At 42.1% G+C, this 18,609-nt stretch overlaps 1 protein-coding gene across 3 annotated transcripts in view; it reads right to left on the reverse strand.

Annotated features, from left to right (window-relative positions):
* LOC137380572 (1-phosphatidylinositol 4,5-bisphosphate phosphodiesterase epsilon-1-like) overlaps positions 1-18,609 on the reverse strand; it is a 462,747-nt gene that overhangs the window by 67,013 nt on the left and 377,125 nt on the right. For all 3 annotated transcript variants that reach the window (XM_068052603.1, XM_068052604.1, XM_068052605.1), the window contains exons 11-20: positions 17,547-17,706; positions 15,366-15,488; positions 15,019-15,155; positions 12,552-12,784; positions 10,792-10,853; positions 10,041-10,206; positions 8,691-8,798; positions 8,462-8,578; positions 8,202-8,360; positions 5,224-5,353 (exon numbers count right to left, since the gene is read on the reverse strand). In XM_068052603.1, the coding sequence (XP_067908704.1) occupies positions 5,224-5,353; positions 8,202-8,360; positions 8,462-8,578; positions 8,691-8,798; positions 10,041-10,206; positions 10,792-10,853; positions 12,552-12,784; positions 15,019-15,155; positions 15,366-15,488; positions 17,547-17,706 (1,395 nt within the window). The remainder of the gene's footprint in view (positions 1-5,223; positions 5,354-8,201; positions 8,361-8,461; positions 8,579-8,690; positions 8,799-10,040; positions 10,207-10,791; positions 10,854-12,551; positions 12,785-15,018; positions 15,156-15,365; positions 15,489-17,546; positions 17,707-18,609) is intronic.

Consider the following 18,609-nt stretch of genomic DNA (forward strand, 5'->3'; position numbering starts at 1 on the left):
AAAAGATTAATTTTAGTGAATTTTTGTGACAATCAGACTGATTGAAAGAATAAGGGTACTTGGGGGCTGGAGGAGAACTGTCAAGAAACTGGCTATATTATATATTGTCAGTTCTCCTCCAGACTTACAACTCTCCTAGAACTTTGCATTTCTCCAACTCAAGCCCCCACTCTTAATGAGTATTTTGCATCGTTGTTTACTAAGGAAGAGGATGCTGACAAAATATCGGGAGAATTGGAGATAGTAGAGGTAACAGAAGGGGTAAAAATTGATAGGAAGGCTGTAACGGAAAGGCTGGCTATGCAAAGCTGAGCTAAGTCACCTGGTGGTAGTGTAGTGGTATTGTCACTGCACTAGCAACCCAGAGATCCAGGTATTGCTCTGGGGACATGGGTTTGAATACCACAATAACAGAAAATGAAATTTAATTGAGAAAGCTGGAATTAAAAGCTAGTCTAATAAATAATCATAGTTGCTTGTCATAAAAGCCCATCTGGCCCACTAATGTCCATTAAGGAAGGAAATCTGCCATCCTTACCTGGTCTGGCCTACATGTGACTCAATCCTTTGGCATCTCCCGATTGGAATTTTTTAAAAATTCATTTATGGAATGTGAGCGTCGCTGGCTAGAACAGCATTTATTGCCCATCTCTAATTGCTTTTGAGAAGGTGGTGGTGCGCCACCTTCTTCAACTGCTGCAGTCCATATGGGGTAGGTACACCCACAATGCTGTTAGGAAGAGAGTTCCAGGATTTTGACCCAGCAACAGTGAAGAAACAGTAATATAGTTCCAAGCCAGGATGGTGTGTTACTTGGAGGGTAACGTGCAGTGGTGGTGTTCGCATGCATCTGCTGCCCTTGACCTTCTAGGGAGTAGAGGTCACGGGTTTGGAAGGTACTGTCTAAAGAGCCTTGGTGTGTTGCTGCAGTGCATCTTGTAGATGGTACACACTGCTGCCACTGTGCGTCGGTGGTAGAGGGAGTGAATGTTGAAGGTGGTGGATGGGGTTCCAATCAAGCGGGCTGCTTTGTCCTGGATGGTATCAAGGTTCTTGAGTGTTGTTGGAGCTGCACCTGGCTCTGGTAGGACTGGAGTAGCCATATAAATACCATAGCTACAAGAGCAGGTCAGAGGCTAGGAATCCTGTGGCGAGTAACTCACCTCCTGACTCCCCAAAGCCTGTCCACCAACTACAAGGCACAAGTTAGCAATGTGATGGAATACTCTCTACTTGCCTGGATCCTTGCAGCCCAGCAACAGTAAAGGTCTTGCTGCATCTGGACATGGACTGTTTCAGTATCTGAGGAGTTGCGAATGGTGCTGAACATTGTGCAATCATCGGCGAACACCTCAATTCTTACCTTATGATGGAGGGAAGGTCATTGATGAAGCAGCTGAAGATGGTTGGGCCTAGGACACTAGCCTGAGGAACTCCTGTAGTAATGTCCTGGGATTGAGATGATTGACCTCTAACCACAACCGTTGTCCTTTGTGCTAGGTATGAATCCAACCAGCGGAGAGTTTTCCCCCTGATTTCCATTGACTCCAGTTTTGCTAGGGCTCCTTGATGCCATACTCAGTCAAATGCTGCCTTGATGTCAAGGGCAGTCACTCTCACCTCACCTTTGCAGTTCTGCTCTTTTACCCATGTATGGACCAAGGCTGTAATAAGGTCAGGAGTTGAGTGGCCCTGGCGAAACCCAAAACTAAGCGTCACTGAGCAGGTTATTGCTGAGCAAGTGCCATTTGATAGCACTGTCGATGGCACCTTCCATCACTTTACTGATGATTGAGAGTAGACTGATAGGGCCGTAAGTGGCCAGGTTGGATTTGTCCTGCTTTTTGTGGATAGGACATACCTGGGCAATTTTCCACATTGCCGGGTAGATGCCATTGTTGTAGCTGTACTGGAACAGCTTGGCTAGGGGCGCGGCTAGTTTGGGAGCACAAGTCTTCAGTACTATTGCCGGAATGTTGTCAGGGCCCATAGCCTTTGCAGTATCAAGTGCCTTCAGTCATTTCTTGATATCATGTGGAGTGAATCGGACTGGCTGACGACTGGCATCTGTGATGCTGGGGACCTCAGGAGGAGGCTGAGATGGATCATCCACTCAGCACTTCTGGCTGAAGATGGATGCAAATGCTTCAGCTTTGTCTTTTGCACTGATGTGCTGGGCTCCCCCATCATTGAGGATGGGGATATTTGTGGAGCTTCCTCCTCCTGTTAGTTGTTTAATTGTCCAACACCACTCACAACTGGATGTGGCAGCACTCCAGAGTTTAAATTTGATCTGTTGGTTGTGGGATTGCTTAGACCTGTCTATCACATGCTGCTTTAGCTGTTTGGCATGCAAGTGGTCCTATGTTGTAGTTTCACCAGGCTGATATCTCATTTTGAGGTATGCGTGGTGCTGCTCCTGGCACTCTTCGTTGAACAAGAGTTGCTTCCCCTTTTGATGTCAATGGTAGAATGGGGGATATGCTGGGCCATGAGGTTACAGATTGTGGTTGAATACAATTCTGCTGCTGCTGATGGCCCACAGCACCTCCTGGATGCTCAGTTTTGAGTTGCTAGATCTGTTTGAAATCTATCCCATTTAGCACGGTGGTAGTGCCACACAACACAATGGTGGGTATCCTCAATGTGAAGACGGGACTTCGTCTCCACAAGGACTGTGAGGTGGTTAGTCCTACCAATTTCTATTGACAGATGCATCTGCAACAGGTAGATTGATGAGGACGAGATCAAGTTGGCTTTTCCCTCCTGTTGGTTCCCTCACAACCTGCTGCAGACCCAGTTTACCAGCTATGTCCTTCAGGACTCGGCAAACCTGGTCAGGAATGGTGCTACTGAGCCACTCTTGACATTGAAGTTCCTCCACCCAGAGTACATTTGGTGCCCTTGCTACCTCCAATTGCAATGGTGTCCAATATAGAGAAGCACTGATTCATTAGCCGAGAGGGGCTGGGGTGGGTGGTAGCTGGTAATCAGCAGGAGGCTTCCTTGCCCATGTTTGACCTGATGCCATGAGACTTCGTGGAGTCCTGAGTCAATGCTGAGGACTCCTAGGGCAAATCCCTCCCAACCATATAACACTGTGCCACCATCTCTGGTGGGTCTGTCCTGCTGGTGGGACAGGACATACTCAGGAATGGTGATGGTGATGTCTGGGACATTGTCTGTGAGGTATGATTCCATGAATATGATTATGTCAGGCTGTTGCTTGACTAGTCTGTGGGACAGCTCTCCCAATTTAGAACAAGCCCCCAGATATTAGTAAGGAGGACTTTGCAGGGTCAACAGGGCTTGGTTTGCCATTGCTGCTTCCAGTGCCTAGGTCGATGCCGGGTTGGTCCGCCTGCTTTCTTTCCTTTTCTTAGACTTCGTAGCATTTGATACAACTGAGTGGCTTGCTAAGCCATTTCACAGGGCATTTAAGAGTCAACCACATTGCTGTGCGGCTGGAGTCACATGTAGCCCAGACCAGGTCAAGACAGCAGATTTCCTTCCCTGAAGGACATTAATGAACCAGATGGGTTTTTACAACAATCAACAATGGTTTCATGGTTACCATTAGACTAGCTTTTCTCATTCCAGAATTATTAACTGAATTCAAATTTCACCATCTGTTGTGGTGGGATTCGAACCCATGTCCACAGAGCATTTGCCTGGGCCTCTAGGTTACTAGCCCAGTGATATTACCACTATGCCACTGCCTCCTTTTAAATAGAGATATTGAGTACAAAAGCAGGGAAGTTATGCTGAACCTTTATAAAGCTCTGCTTAGGTCACAACCAGAGTATTGCATCCAATTCTGGTCACCACACTTTTTGAAGGATGTGAGGGTCCTTGAGAGGGTGCAGAGCAGATTTAGCAGAATGGTTCCAGGGATGGGGGACTTTAGTTACAAGGTTAGGTTAGAGAAGGTGGGGTTGTTCTCCTTGGAACAAAGGAGGTTGAGGGAAGATCTGATAGAAGTGTACAAGATTATGACAGGTTTAGATATGGTAGACAAAGAAAAGCTGTTCCCATTAACTGATGATACAAGGATAGGGGACACAGATTGAAGGTTTTGGACAAACGATACAGGGGGGATGTGAGGAAGAACTTTTTTTACTGAGCGACTGATAGTGAGTGACCAGGAACTCACTGCATACGAGGGTGTTGGAAGCAGAGACAATCAAAGATTTCAAAAAGAAAATGGATAGGCACTTGAGGCAACTAAACTTACAGGTTACAGGGGTACAGCGTGGGAATAGGATTGACTGGATTGGTCTACAGAGAGCAGGCATGGACTTGATAGGCCAAATGTCCTCTTTTTATGCTGTTATGACTCTATGACGCTGGTAGACGAGCCTTCAGCTGCCGAGGCCCTAGGCTCTGGAATTCTCTCCTTAAAGCTCTCCAACTTTTCACCTCTCTCCTTCTCTCTCCCCCACCCCCCCCACCCTTTTAGGACCATCTTTCAAACCGACCTATTTCACCAAGCTTTTAGTCACCTCTCCTAATAAGTTCCCAGTGTCAATTTTTGTTTGATTTCACCCCTGTGAAGCACCTTTACCAGTTTCCTAAAGATGCTATATAAATGCTAGTTGTTGTTATTGTAGATTAGATTATATAAGGAGGGTGAAAGTGTAAATGATACTCCCTAGTTTGTATATATTCTTGTTTCTCCTTTTGTGGACTCCAAGTGAGTGAACCAGCTATTGCCAATCTTACTCAGTAACCAGAGGAGGGATGGTACTAGATTCTGTGTACCCTCCCTTTGTGTGGGGATGATTCATCCATCCATGGTCCTAACTGGCCTCTAACAGTGCAGCTGAGATTGGGAACTTCCATGTGGATAACAATGAGCAGGCTTCCATTTCCTAGAACTATAGGCCGCTTGTGTTCTTGCAGTGTGCTGTGTGGCAAGAAAACAAATTCTACTTCACTCAGCTCACACTCACATTCGTTCCGCAGTTTGATCTTTCAAAAGCACCAATAGTTCTCCCACTTTGCTTGATCTTGTTGGTAGTTTTATTATTAACTACCTTAAGAGGGCCAAGGAGTGGGACATTATTATAATAACATACCAGTATAATGCACATATGTCCAAAGCATGTTATTCTGAACAAGTAATACACCCTCAGGTACGTGAAAACGAGAGAAGTCTTCTGTTTTAACCAAAGACATTGTTTGCAATTGAGAATAAAATGACTCAACAAACATGTTTTGTACCGTCAGAGAGAGATTCATAGTCATAGTCATATTCATCATCTTCATCATCTTCCTCGTCATTGTTGGGGGTGCCTGAGCCAGTCAGGCAGCCATTGCTGGCCTGCGCCTGTAGATTCGCCAGCTGGTGTGCCTGCAGGATGTAACACATCTGTCAGTACAGCAGCATCTGCACAGTGACTTACAAAACAAGAGGTCAAGCACAAAAATGGCAGGAAGCATTTCTTCCTACAAAGGGTAGTGGAAACCTAGAACTTTCTCCCCAGAAAAGCTGTTGAAGCTGGTGACCACTTGAAAATTTCAAAACTGAGATTGTTAGATTTTTGTTAGGTAAGGGTATTAAGGGTTACAGAACCAAGGTAGGTAGATGGAGTTAAGATACATATCAGCCATCACCTAATTAAGTGACTCATCAGTCCCAGGGACTGTTTGGACCGCTGCTTTTCCTATGTTCCAAAAAAGGCTTCAAATGATGTCTCTTTCAGAGCTTTGATGGGTTAAGAGGATCCCTAGAAGTCACGCAAAAGCAGCAATCCTGCATTCCCAGCAGGGTAGCTGAACATAAGGATTTGGAGATAGGACTATAATATTGTCGGATGATTGAACTTATTTAAAGAGGTTATTTATAAGCCATTCTCCATTTATTTCATTGATAACTAGGAGAGGCAGTACAAACCTCAATATTACGAACATAAGAAGTAAGAGCAGGAACAGACCATATGGATCCTCAAGACTGCTCTGCCATTCAGTATGATCATAGCTGATCTCCTGCCTCACTTGATTCCTTGAGAGACCACAAATCTGTCTATCTCAGCGTTAAATATATACAATGATGAAGCATCATAATCCTCTGGGATTCAAAAGAATTCAAAAGATGCACAACCCTCTGAGTGGAGAAATTTCTTCTCAGTCCTGAATGATTGACCCCTTTTCTTAAGGCTTTGTCCACCATCTACTAAATTCCCCAGCCAGGGGAAACAACCTCTCAGCGTATATCCTGTTAAGTCCCTTCAGAATCTATGATTCAGAATATATGTTTCAATGAGATCACCTATCATTCTTCTAAGCTCCAGAGAGTATGGACCCAATTTACTCAGTCTATAATCATAGGACAACCCTCTCATCCCATGAACAAATCTAGTAAACCTTCATCACACCACCTTGAATGAAAGTATATCCTTCCTTAGACATGGAGACCAAAACTGTGCACAGTACTCCAGGTGTGGTCTCACCAAAGCCCTGTACAATACAAGCAAGACTTCCTTATTCTTCTACTCCAATCCCCTTGCAATGAAGGCCAACATACCATTTGCCTTGCTAATTGGTTGCTGTACCTGCATACTAACTTTCTGTGTTCCTTTGTATGAGTACATCTAAGTCCCTCTGAACATCAACATTTATAAGTTCCACACCTTTTAAAAAAAATTCTGCTTTTCTTTTCTTATTACCAAAATGAATAACCTCACACTTCCCCACATTATACTCCATCTGTCACCTTGTTGCCCACTCACATAACCTGTCAATATCTCTTTGTAGCCTCTTTGTGTCCTCCTTGCAGCTTATATTCCAACTAGCTTCATATCATAAGCAAACTCAGATACATTACTCTCGGTGTTGTTTCTAAGTTATTAATATAGTTTGTAAAAGCTGAGGCCAAAGCACTGATCCTTGCGGCACTCCACGAGTTACAGCCTGCCAATTTGAAAATGTACCATTATTCCCTACTCTCTGCTTCCTGTCTGTTAACCAATCCTCCATCCATGCCAATATATCACCCTCAACCCCATGAGCCCTTATCTTGCTTATTATCTTTTTGTATGGCACTTTATCAAATGCCTTTTGGAAATACAAGTATTCTACATCTATTGATTCCCTTTATAAGCTTACTAGTTACATTCCCAAAAACTTAAAAAATTTTGTCAAACACAATATCCCTTTTGTTGACTCTGTCTGATTATACTATGATTTTCTAAGTGCATTGTTAGGACTTCCTTAATAATAGATTCTAGCATTTTAGAGGATTAGGGTGTGTGTTGGTGCTTAACAAGATGTGAGCACTGGGGCGTGGAACACCTTTTCCAATTTGGTTATTGAGTATCTGCATCAACCACTTCCAAGTCAGATCTAAACCATCTGCAGAGTAAAAGTATCTTTCCCTTTGTCGATCAACTTACCTTCAGGGAGGCACTCCCAACTGCACCAGTGTGAGATTTTTGACTTCCCTCACAAGGCCTTCTCTCAGAGATTTACTATTAAATTAGGATGAGTTTTGTATTATGGGCCCAAACCCATTAAGCTGCATTGAAAAGTTCAAGTCAGCCATCCTATTTCTGTTCAAAAGTACCAAGAGCACCAGGTGAATAAACAATCTCCTTGCCACTCTGAGAATTTACTTCAGTTCCAGCTCAGGAGATCAGCTGTTTGAACTGGAATTTTCAGCAGGGAAATAGTGAGGCAGGTTTTCCTGTTGTTTTGCCAGATTGCACTGGACTTCCCGGATATGGAGCATGGATGAAAGTCAGTGAGGGAAGCTTTGCATTCCTGATCTTTTGTCCATTTCAATGAATGGTTGGAAAATCAGATGGGCTCGCTTACTGGTGTGCAATCACTCCAGTCTAATTTTCCTCTACATGTTGTGCCCAAGTGATTCAATATATCCTAGTGCAGGAAGGGGAAAACCTTCAGACACAGTAGGGTAGAAATTCATCCTGGATAGTTTGGCACCGAACATATGTTATCTGCCCCGTTGATATTCAGTTCCATTGAAGTTAAGTTCACTTTGTAATACTGCTCGAGGCAAATCTCTACCCCACCAATTCCTAGTTCAGTCCCCTGTAGGGTGAGTATGCTTCATGCTTTCATCTGGACTTTCATAATATATGATATCAACAGGTATAAAATACACCAACATGATGATATCTCGAGACTAGCAGGTGATATAAATCATTACAATCCACCTGAAAAGCTTAAACAAAGCTTACCCTTTGTTTAAGTATATCCACTGGAGTCTGATGGGCCTTCAGTTTCTTGTTTTTGAGCAGGATTTTTCCTTTGAGTTGCCATACTGATGGGAGCATTGGATTATCCGCAAAGTCGCTCTCAAACAAAAATTTTGTCACCAGCTTGTCTCCAAATACATTCTAAAGAAACAGATAACTTCTGTGAATGCAGGATAGAGCTCAGCCAGCAGTCTCTCTAGGTCACCTGCCCCAGTACACGGGCTGGAGAATGTAATACTTACCTTAACGATTTCTGCCATCTTCCGCTGCTGAGGCAGTGAGCAGTGATTCTCTATTGATAAAATCACTGGCATCTCAGAGTTTACAAAGGCACTGCGATTGATTGATTCGATGACATCCTGCGAGGGAAAATCCAAAATTTGAACAGCCATGATGCTGGTAATTATTGACATATATTCATTTATAACACACAAGCCAATGTATTTCAAATAAAACCAAATCGAACCGCACCTTAAATGGGATCTTTGTGGTGAGAGTGTGTCCATGATATATGATTGGCATACCATCATCTCCATCCCAGCAGTCTAGCTCTACACTTCGGCATCCCTGCAACAGCACCTGAAAATGGGAAATAGATACCAATTAACTGGAAAAATCAAGGGAGAGAGATAGAGAGAAAGGACAAGAGATAGACAGCCAGACAGAGAGACACAAACAAAGAAAGGCAAAAAAGAGACAGAACAATTTAAAAACCAAGTGGGAAACAGATATGGTTACACAAGAGGAGGAGAGACAGGTATTAAAAATCTGATATAAAAACAGAAAATGCTGGAAATACTCAGCAGGTCTGGCAGCATCTGTGGAGCAAGAAACATTTCAGGTCTGTGACTTTTCACCAAAACTGAAACCTGAAACATTGGGCTAGATTTTAAAGCCCCTCCGCACTGGGAACAGTGGTGGGGGGGGGGGGGGCAATGAAGATCGGTATGGAGGAGGCCAACCCCAATGCCGGCAGGCCCCATACTGATCTCGGCGGCGGTGGTGGCGAAGCCTCGGGGTGGCCGCCCCGCCACTCAGTGACGGGACCCGCATTAAAATACGTTAATGCCTACTAACCATGCAGGCCGCAGCGGTTCTTCCAGCACGTTGCAATCTTTATTCTGGTTGGCAGCAATTCCGCGCCTTCCAATCCCCATTCGGGGAAATGTGGCGTGACACCTGTGAGGAGGGGGGAGGAGGCTTTTTTTCTCTGTGCAGGAGGGGGGAAGTGAGGTTACACGGCTTTGGATTGATCGGGGGGTGATGGGAAGGGGTAAAGGTCAAACGTGCTGAACTTTGGGCGGGGGGTGGGGGGATAGATCACATTTTCAATATAGGTATTCCGGGGGAGGAAAGGGCAGGAATGTTGTGATATGCCATTGGGAGGGGTGGGGGGGGAGAATGCATGGGAAGACTTGTCCATTCATATTTTACACCTTAAAGTAACTGGCCCTCTAGAAATTTATTATGCTCATTTCGGGCTGCAAACCCTTTAAAAATGACGCCGGCACCTGCACATTGGCGTCAGAGGCCATTGCCGGTGACGGCTCGCCCGCCCTCTCCTCGTGATTGGAGGGAGCAGGCGCCACGGTCAAGCTAATGAGCCGCTGCATTTGAAATCGCAGCGGCTCGGTGACGTGGTCCCCATGGGTCCAGGCCACATTTTTTTATGCCCATCGCCTATTTCAGTGGCGGATTCTTAAAATGCAGCCCATTAACTCTGTTTCTCTTTCCACAGATACTGAGTATTTTCAGCAATTTCTGTTTTAATTTCAGATTTCCAGCAACAGCAGTACTTTGCTTTTATTAAAAATCTGATACCTGGCTATAAAGTTCCACTGAGGATTCTCCTTTAAGTTGATGCCCAGTGAGGTAAGTGTTATGAGAGGATTCAATGTAATAATATGAAAGTGGATACTGTAAATCTTCAACAATAACTTGGGATTCATCATTCTTTGAAGCAACATTCTCCTTGTCCATTAGAAACCTGAACATAGTATTTTATAAAAGATACATATAAATAGAAAACCCAGTATATAAAAATTACACAGTACCTTCTATACAAATACAATAAAGTTGTTTTCAGCTATTACTAATGTTATAAAATACGTATAGGCAATGCTATTCCCCTTGGTTCTCTTTCTCCATTACATTCCATCCAGCCCCCTTCTACTTCATGAATCATTCTCTGTCCTAAAGAAAGAGCCATGAACATTGGGAAAATCCTACACATGAATTATTAGTTGGCAATGCCCCATGCCAAAATGCTGCCTGTCACAGTGTGGGGCAGTGGTGACATCCTGGAATCTGAAAGGGAAGGTGTTTTGTGGTAGTGGGTGTGGTAATTTTGGAGCACACGTTGACTACGGCTCGAGATTCCATCCATTTATAGATAGTGGATAAAAAGTCAAGCCTGCAAGATGAGAAAATGACTGCAGTGAGAAGATAATTGGTAAACACCAATAAGACACTGGTTAGTGCACATGGCTGGAATCAACCAAAGGACGGGGCAAAGTGTGAGGGGGCTTGATGGTCTTTTCTCAAATAGCAGTTTAACAAAACCATGCAATACCTTGCAAAGCCTTCAAATGACATCAATCCCTGTTGGCGCATGTTGACTGATGGCTCAAATTTCTGGGAGGGAATGAATATATTATTTTTTCAATGAATCATAAAGCACTGTTTATTTGATACAAAGAGTTACATCAAGTTTATATATGGCAGTTTCTGCATAAATATACATAAAATTCATCATTTCAAACAACTGACTATCATGGGCACTGAGTATTGCTGGGCTGTCCAAGGTTTTTGTTGGTGTCTACTATGGAGACTTGAGGGCCTCATACAAATGTTCTTGTTAGCTCTCATAAGTCACATATAATGATACTAATAGCTCTTGTGCTCTGATTTAGGATTCAGCTGACAACAGCGTCAGAAGCAGCTCTTTCCAAATCTTCAGTCTCATTAAATTCCAAACAGGACAAACCAGTGAATAAGAAAAATGTGTAAAACAGGATTAAGCTGGTTGGGCTTCAAATGCCTGATTGCCAGGGCTCAGCACTTCAAATAGGCCACAGGTTATAGTTTGGACAACCCTAGGTTAGCACAACATCCTCTTTCTTGTGGGATCTGGGTCAGGCTGACAGGATGAAAGTATCTTCTCTGTCTCTTTGTCTGCTGTCATGTGTCCCATGTGAAATAAGTCAGCAATTTTCATGCAGCTGCCTGACAGCATAAATCTACAGAACAAAACTGCCTTCAGGTTCAGCACAATTAGTGTTAATCTTTCAATATGATCAGCGTAATGATCGGCTGGATGGAAAACGGAGAGGATCCATTGGTGCAACAGCAGATGCTCTTCTGCATCACCTTGACTATATGGTGAGGGTAATTCTGGAGAGTTGCATTATATTTCAAGCATCTAGCACTGCCAATGAGTGCAATGTGAAAAAGATTTCCATTCACCAGTCTGTAACCATTCAATCTCTTAATGGGGAAAAGTACATAAACAGGTACACATCATTCATCAGGAGTCTAATGCAGAGTAACTTAAAACTTGACAGGAGGATAACAATAGTCAGTGTAGTAATCAGTGCACTTACAGTCGTTGGAGCTTGTTTGCACACATTAAACCCATGTAGTTTAGTCCGACACTAGTCAAAATATGGCAAATATCCAATTCAGATGTATATTCCTGTTTTACATACTGTGCTGAGATATCTTTAAGAACATAAGAAACAGGAATAGCAGTCGGCCATTCGGCCCTTCGAGCCTGCTTTGTTATTCAGTAAGATCATGGCTGATCTTCTACCTCATCTCCACTTCCTTGATCTGTCCCCATATCCCTTAATTTCCATAGTACCCAAAAATCTATCAATCTCTCTCGAATAGAGAATTCCAAAGATTTACAACCCTGTGAGTCAAGATGTTTCTCCTCATCTCAGTCCTAAATGACGACTGTGATCCCTAGTTCTAGACTCCCCAACTAGGGAAAACATACCCTTAAGAATTTTAAATGTTTCAGCGATTTCCTTTCATTCTTTTAAACTCTAGGAAATAAAGGCCTGGTCTATTCAATCTCTCCTCACAGGACAATCCTCTCATTCCAGGAATAAATCTAGTGAACCTCCATTGCACCCCTCGAAGGCAAGTATATCCTCTCTTAGATAATGAGACAAAAACTGTACACAGTGCTCCAGATGCAGTCTCACCAAGGCCCCCTATAATTGCAGTAAGACTTCCTTACTCTCATACGGCAATCTTTTTGTAACAATGGTTATCATGCCATTTGCTTTCGTAATTGCTTGCTTTAGAACAACAAATCTCTCAAACCTGAATAATGCTTAGGATTTCATCATAAGTGTGGTTCTCCCCTTGACAGTTGACCAGGAAGTCATTCAGTTGCTGAATTCCCATCCCACTCTCTCCCAGGGAAGCAATTTCCACTCGATTGGTCACTATGCTGGTAGCAGCGATGTAATCGGAAATCTGTCTCTGATTATCTGATATTTGCTGTCGACTCTTTATAAATAGACCAAGGTCAGACACGTTTCTTGTCAATAGGTCTAGACAAACAAGAATAAAGTTTATTATTCTGTATTATTAATAATTTCAAGTGTTATATTTCAATGTCAACAACTGAAAATATAATATAAACTGTTTTTAATTAAGGATCCAAACACTAATTAGAATCAATTCTTGTTAAAAGTTTTGTCCCCTTTCTTCTTCAAGGTGCAAATAAATTTAGCCTAATAGACTTTATCAATATTCTTTTAATATGTATTATTCCAATGTGACTGAGAAAGATACAGATCACAGTAGAAAATGAAATGGGTTTAAAATAAGTACAGAATAATTACTGGCAGTAATGTTATTACATGAACACTTAACCTACTCATACTGAATTCCTCTTTCTGCTCTGTTAACAGAAATGTTTATCTTTTTAAAATAAATAGATGAAAATCTCTTTAAATACCACAGAGACAAAGTTGGTACAAGTGGGCTAAGCGCTTCTGTAACATTACTAATGGCAACTTCTACTCTTAAATCATTTGGAAGTTTAATATTTATTTTTTTCTGTGCTAATTATCCAGTCTGCTGTGTGTCCATGCCTCTTTCTGTCTGTGTATTTGACTCTCCTGCTCCTTTTTTCTCTGTATTTCTCTCTTTGTCATTGTGTTTGTTTTGTTCCTGCTGCTCCTCCCTGTGTATTTATCCCTTCTGCTCCCCTTGCTCTGTGTATGTATCATTCCTGCTTAATAATAAAGGATTATGTTAGAAGAACACTTTCTGAAGAGGATTGCTGGGACATGAAATACCCCATCAGAAACAATGGCGGAAGCAGAATCCACACAGCTTTCAAAAAGATGAATTATTTGAAAAAGGAAGAAGTAAAAGGTCAAGGGGAAAGGACAGGGAATAGAACTCTCTCTCCCAAGTGCAGAGATGCTGATACCAACTGCTGCCCCTGGTGAGATCAGCTAATCTACCACAAATCAGGGCTAAGATTTCAGTTCCTTGTGGGTCACTATTGCACCGTGTGCTGCACTTACCCACTGTGCCAAGAAGGGATCTTAATTTATTAGTTAGAAAGGGATATTATAGTCAGGTCATTCTCCCAGAAGCCCTGTCTGCTGAACAGTCAAACCTTTTTTTTTGTGATTCTCAATGACAATATTATAGCCGGGACCTAGTGTACAAATAATCTCTTTGAAGATAAAGCATTTGGCAAACCGTATATTAACTTTTATAAGGGAAATAGCTGGAAGAGGCCCGCATCATTTTTGTAACAACAATGTCAGATGCAGATGAGGCACTGATGTGGAACTTAACTCATTTTTTACTGCCTTCTTAAACAAAAAGACTATATTCTGAACACTTCTTTCATGAATGTTGTGCCCCCTTTTAACATTAAAAATTCCAATATGGTGCAGAAATGCACCAAGTAAACCAGGGTTGTCCAACATACGGCTCGCAGGCCAGGATCCACCCCGCCAAAAGTTTCCATCTGGCCAGAGGACGTATTTCAGAGATGGGAAATTTCCCATTGGCTTCTTCTATCAGACTGGCTTTTTAAAAAGAAATCACAAGTGTCAGTTTCACAGGTGACGGGTGCTAACATCGGAAACAGCGGTTTCCCAACTTCGGACAGGTTCAGGGTTTCCCGGCGAGTTCCGATTATTTTTAAAAAGCCCACTGGAAAACACCAGTTCCCGCTCTCAGCACCTGTCAGCTGTGAAACTAACACTTGCGATTCCTTTTTATAAAAACTGACCAAACATCTGCTGAGCATTCCCGCTCTCTGCAACTGTCAGAGGGTGCAGGGGGACAGAGAGAGAGGAGGGGGACAGAGTGAGGGAAAGAGAGAGGGGGGATCAGAGAGGGAGAGAGAGACAGAGAGAGGGGCACAGAGAGATTAAGACGGTGGGACAGAGAGAGAGAGAAAGATCAAGATCACTCCTGACAGATGGACATCTATTTGGAATACAGCAAGTGTGCAGGCAAACATTGACTATGTGTGCAAGCAAAAAAATGCCAGGTATCTCACTAAATCAGTGTCCAACATAATGACGAGAAAGTAAGTCAATAAATTAATCTTCTCATTTAAAGCTTCTTCACAAAAATGCACATTTGTTGTTGTTTTGATGAATAGTAAGATAAATTTTTAATGCCTTTATCTTTCCGAAATTGTTTCACGGCCCCCTATGTAAGACAAAAATTGTAATGTGCCCCCCCCAAGCAAAAAGGTTGGACAACCCTGAAGTAAACAATCAAAGTAACAACCCTGGTGATCACTGACCTAAATCAGGCTGCAACCCACTGATCTTGTCATCTATCGTCAGATTGGTGTACAGTGGGGTGGATTCTGAGCCAGAACGGTTACACGATACAGAGTAAATGTCAAAGAGATCCTTCAAATCCTTCCGACTTCGTACACTAATTCCACAAACAAAAAAAGTGAATGTCTTGTTTTACATGCACACGCAATAAACATGAATTAACAATCCACTCAGATAAGAACATTTTTCAAACAGTTGGGTTTTAAACCCAGTTTCAGCATCTGTTTACTGGCATTAATTACCTTGTGACCAAAATGAAAATGGTGGGAATATTTTAGTCATGGCAGTACAGTGTGATCACATTTACCTGAATGATTTAAAAAGTTCAACAAACTCCACAAAGCTCATGTTACTGTCAGAGACCATGAAGTCCTGGAATCCTTTCAGCCCTCCTTTCACCCGTCCGTGCCAGCTGTTACTCCCTCTTGTGCTACAACAGATCCAGATAAAACAGTCTTAGATAACAAATATAAAACAGTCGGAACAACAGGAAGTGGATAGGGATCGTCTCTGAATAAAATTCCTATCATCTTGGACTCTATGCAGCATGTCTGCCTAAAACATATTGGTAGTGTAAAATATACTTTCAGTTTACTGTTGAAATGCCATATGTTTCGTTGGACCTGAAAGAATTCACTACTGTAAAGTTCTTCTTCTTCTTCTTCTCTTACCTGCAACTGATAACACTTAAGACTTCATCTATGTGAATGAAATTTGATGAAGTGTTAATTATTAAAATTTTGGTTCAGCAAGGTCATTTGTTAAAATTCAAGATTTGAATGACCCGTCTTACAGACCTGTTCATTATTATCCTATTGTGATATACTCCCCACTGCATATAGCGGGCGGGTTTGTGTGAACGGGATTTTCCCACTACGTGCGATGGCTGGTATAATGGGGAAGCATTAATGAAATTAAAAACCATTACAATACCTGGTGGTCAGTGCACCCTGCCAGCCAAGATCCTGGAGCTAGCTGGTAATGTGGAACCAGACAAGAAATCAATAACATTCCTCATTCATTCCAAAAATATAGAACCATTGAAAAGCAGAGATCATGGTATCTTCTGATACTTTGTCACTGCAGTACATGTGCATTTTCTGTGTATTTACTCTGATGATTTACCGAAGTCAACCTTGTCTCTGTATTCACTCTATTGACTGTGCCTACAGAGAGACAGCAACTATCACTTGTCGCTGTCAGCGTGCCATTTGAAGGACAGTGCAAGAGGCCTGCTTTTCTCTCAAGGCAGTGCTGCAATATGAAGAGGCAGGGCAAAGGGGAAGGGAAGAAAAGAACAACAGGTCTGTGATAGGATGGAAGCCGGGAGAGACTAAACGACAAATAAGTTGTTCTTGCTGTAAACCGGTTCCATTTCCAACTTTTTCCTCATGAATGATCATTGACCTGAATTGTTAACTCTCTTTCTCTCTGCACAAACGTTGCCTGACCTGCTGAATATTTCTAGATTTTCTGTTTTTAAAAAGTTTTACAGCACCTGCAGTATTTTTCTTTTTTTTCCCAAATCTTCTGTTGGGTTATTCTGGAGCCAATGTAAGATTTGAAAAGGAATTCAATACATAGAAAGCCCAAAATCAGATAGATCCTTGCTCCTGTGGAACTTTACTTATCCACTAGTTCCCCTTATCATATGGGGAGGTTCCCTGCATTATGGCAGCTAATCAAAGTTCCACTATAGTGATTCAACTATTTTGAAGAGGTTACTAGCTTAATGAAGATAATCATGATGACCTGTGATATACCCCTCATAACTACATTGGACATATTAATAACTAAGCTACCACATGGCAAGGAGATACCATTTCTCAAATATATTGAAGCATTGTTGAACTTTACAAAATTAAACACAGTTGATCTTGAGTTTTGATTGTGGCAAATATGTAATTTATGGGGTCCCTTATCTACTGGCAGACACTATAATCATTTAACTATAGCAGATTACAGAACAGAAGGCAGCTATTTTGTTCATCATGTCTTGATAAGGTCCTCCCACTGTAGCCCTGTATCATAATCATGCTTGAAATGTCAATTCCCTGTGGCAAAGAATGCCATGCTTCAATAATTCTCAGCATAAAGAAATTTCTCCCAACTTCTTGTTGCTCTTTGTAACTTACACTATTGACCTTTCAGGATAGTCTTTCTTATTTACCCTATCAAAACCTTTTATAATTTTCAAAATCTCAGTGTAAATCTTCTCTTAGCCTTGGATGCCCCCATGTATGTAGTTCTAGTATCTCAAGCCTCTCCTCATAATGCCAGCTTTTCATCCCTGGTATCACTTATATGGTGAATAATGAATTGCTAGCAAGTAAATAACAGCTTCGCAACACAATTGCTTTGGTTTTCTCCGCAGTTTTTAAAGTTGTTTTTTCACATGAACCCTTTAATCTTTCTTATTACAATAAGTGTTGTATCAATAGTCATGAAAATGTGTGAGAATATCAGAGATTATTTATTTTTCTCTTACCCAGGTTTGGCCTTGCTGACAGTTGACAGGACTGGAGAGGAGGCAGGCCTCACCGGAGTTGATGTTGGAGGGCCTAATGTGGTGGAGCATGGGGTGGTGAGGGAACGGGCCCTGGTAGGGAGTGTACAGGAGCCAGGAGAACCCATTGTGATGCTCAAATCTAAAAAGGAATTGAAAGGATAAACGTGTCGAATAGATTAGATAGGTAACATTTAATTCATTGGTTTGTAGCTCACTTCATATGCGTTCTTCAGGTTTTAATGTTAAACATTACAAAATAGAAGAGGTTGTGGGGAACCTGATCACATTTCTTCATTCTCTGAAGCAACAACAATAAATGACGTTATTAAAAGTGGAAAATAGAAGAACTTTGAATCCAAGACTATCAATATAACATTGCAATCCAACATTGCAATTCTACACTAAACCCTATTACTCACTGTGCAGCAGCACAGGAACCATTGTGTTCCACAGATCATTCTTAACTGCCAACCCTGTAGTTACCCAGCTATTTGTACTGCTTTTTAAAGGGCCTGATCAGAATAGTTTTAACTCCTATTTTTAGGAACTAATTCCACATCCATCTTTCCCTCCTTATAACACTATACCCAGCAGACAAGGAAAATAGCTGAGCACACTGCGCAGAGTTTAAACTATAAGTTAGGAACTAGATCAGCAGATGTGGGACCAGAGCATTGCACACGATCTGATGGAAATGAGACTGAGGAACTAGATTTGGTTGCAACAGAGTAAAATCAGGTCTGAGCTTTACGAGACAGAAATTGGATTAAAGGATCAGAGTAAAGTACAGCAGCAATTTGCACTGTGCACAGGTAATTAATTTCTAATTAGACTTGAATGCATATAATAGTAAGAGCCTGTAGCCTGTTGCTCTGAGTTCCCATTGGTCCTGTCTGCCTGTTCTATGGTGGTGGGTTCCATGTTGTGGAGAACTCTCCCCCTCCCACTCAAGTCTCCCAGTACACAGACATACATCCATACACAGCAAAGCAATGGCAAATCTGTAGCCAAAGTTCAGTGAGACAAGTTTCTTCCTGTATTT

This window comes from Heterodontus francisci, chromosome 20, assembly GCF_036365525.1.
Source record: "Heterodontus francisci isolate sHetFra1 chromosome 20, sHetFra1.hap1, whole genome shotgun sequence".
Lineage (NCBI taxonomy): Eukaryota > Metazoa > Chordata > Chondrichthyes > Heterodontiformes > Heterodontidae > Heterodontus > Heterodontus francisci.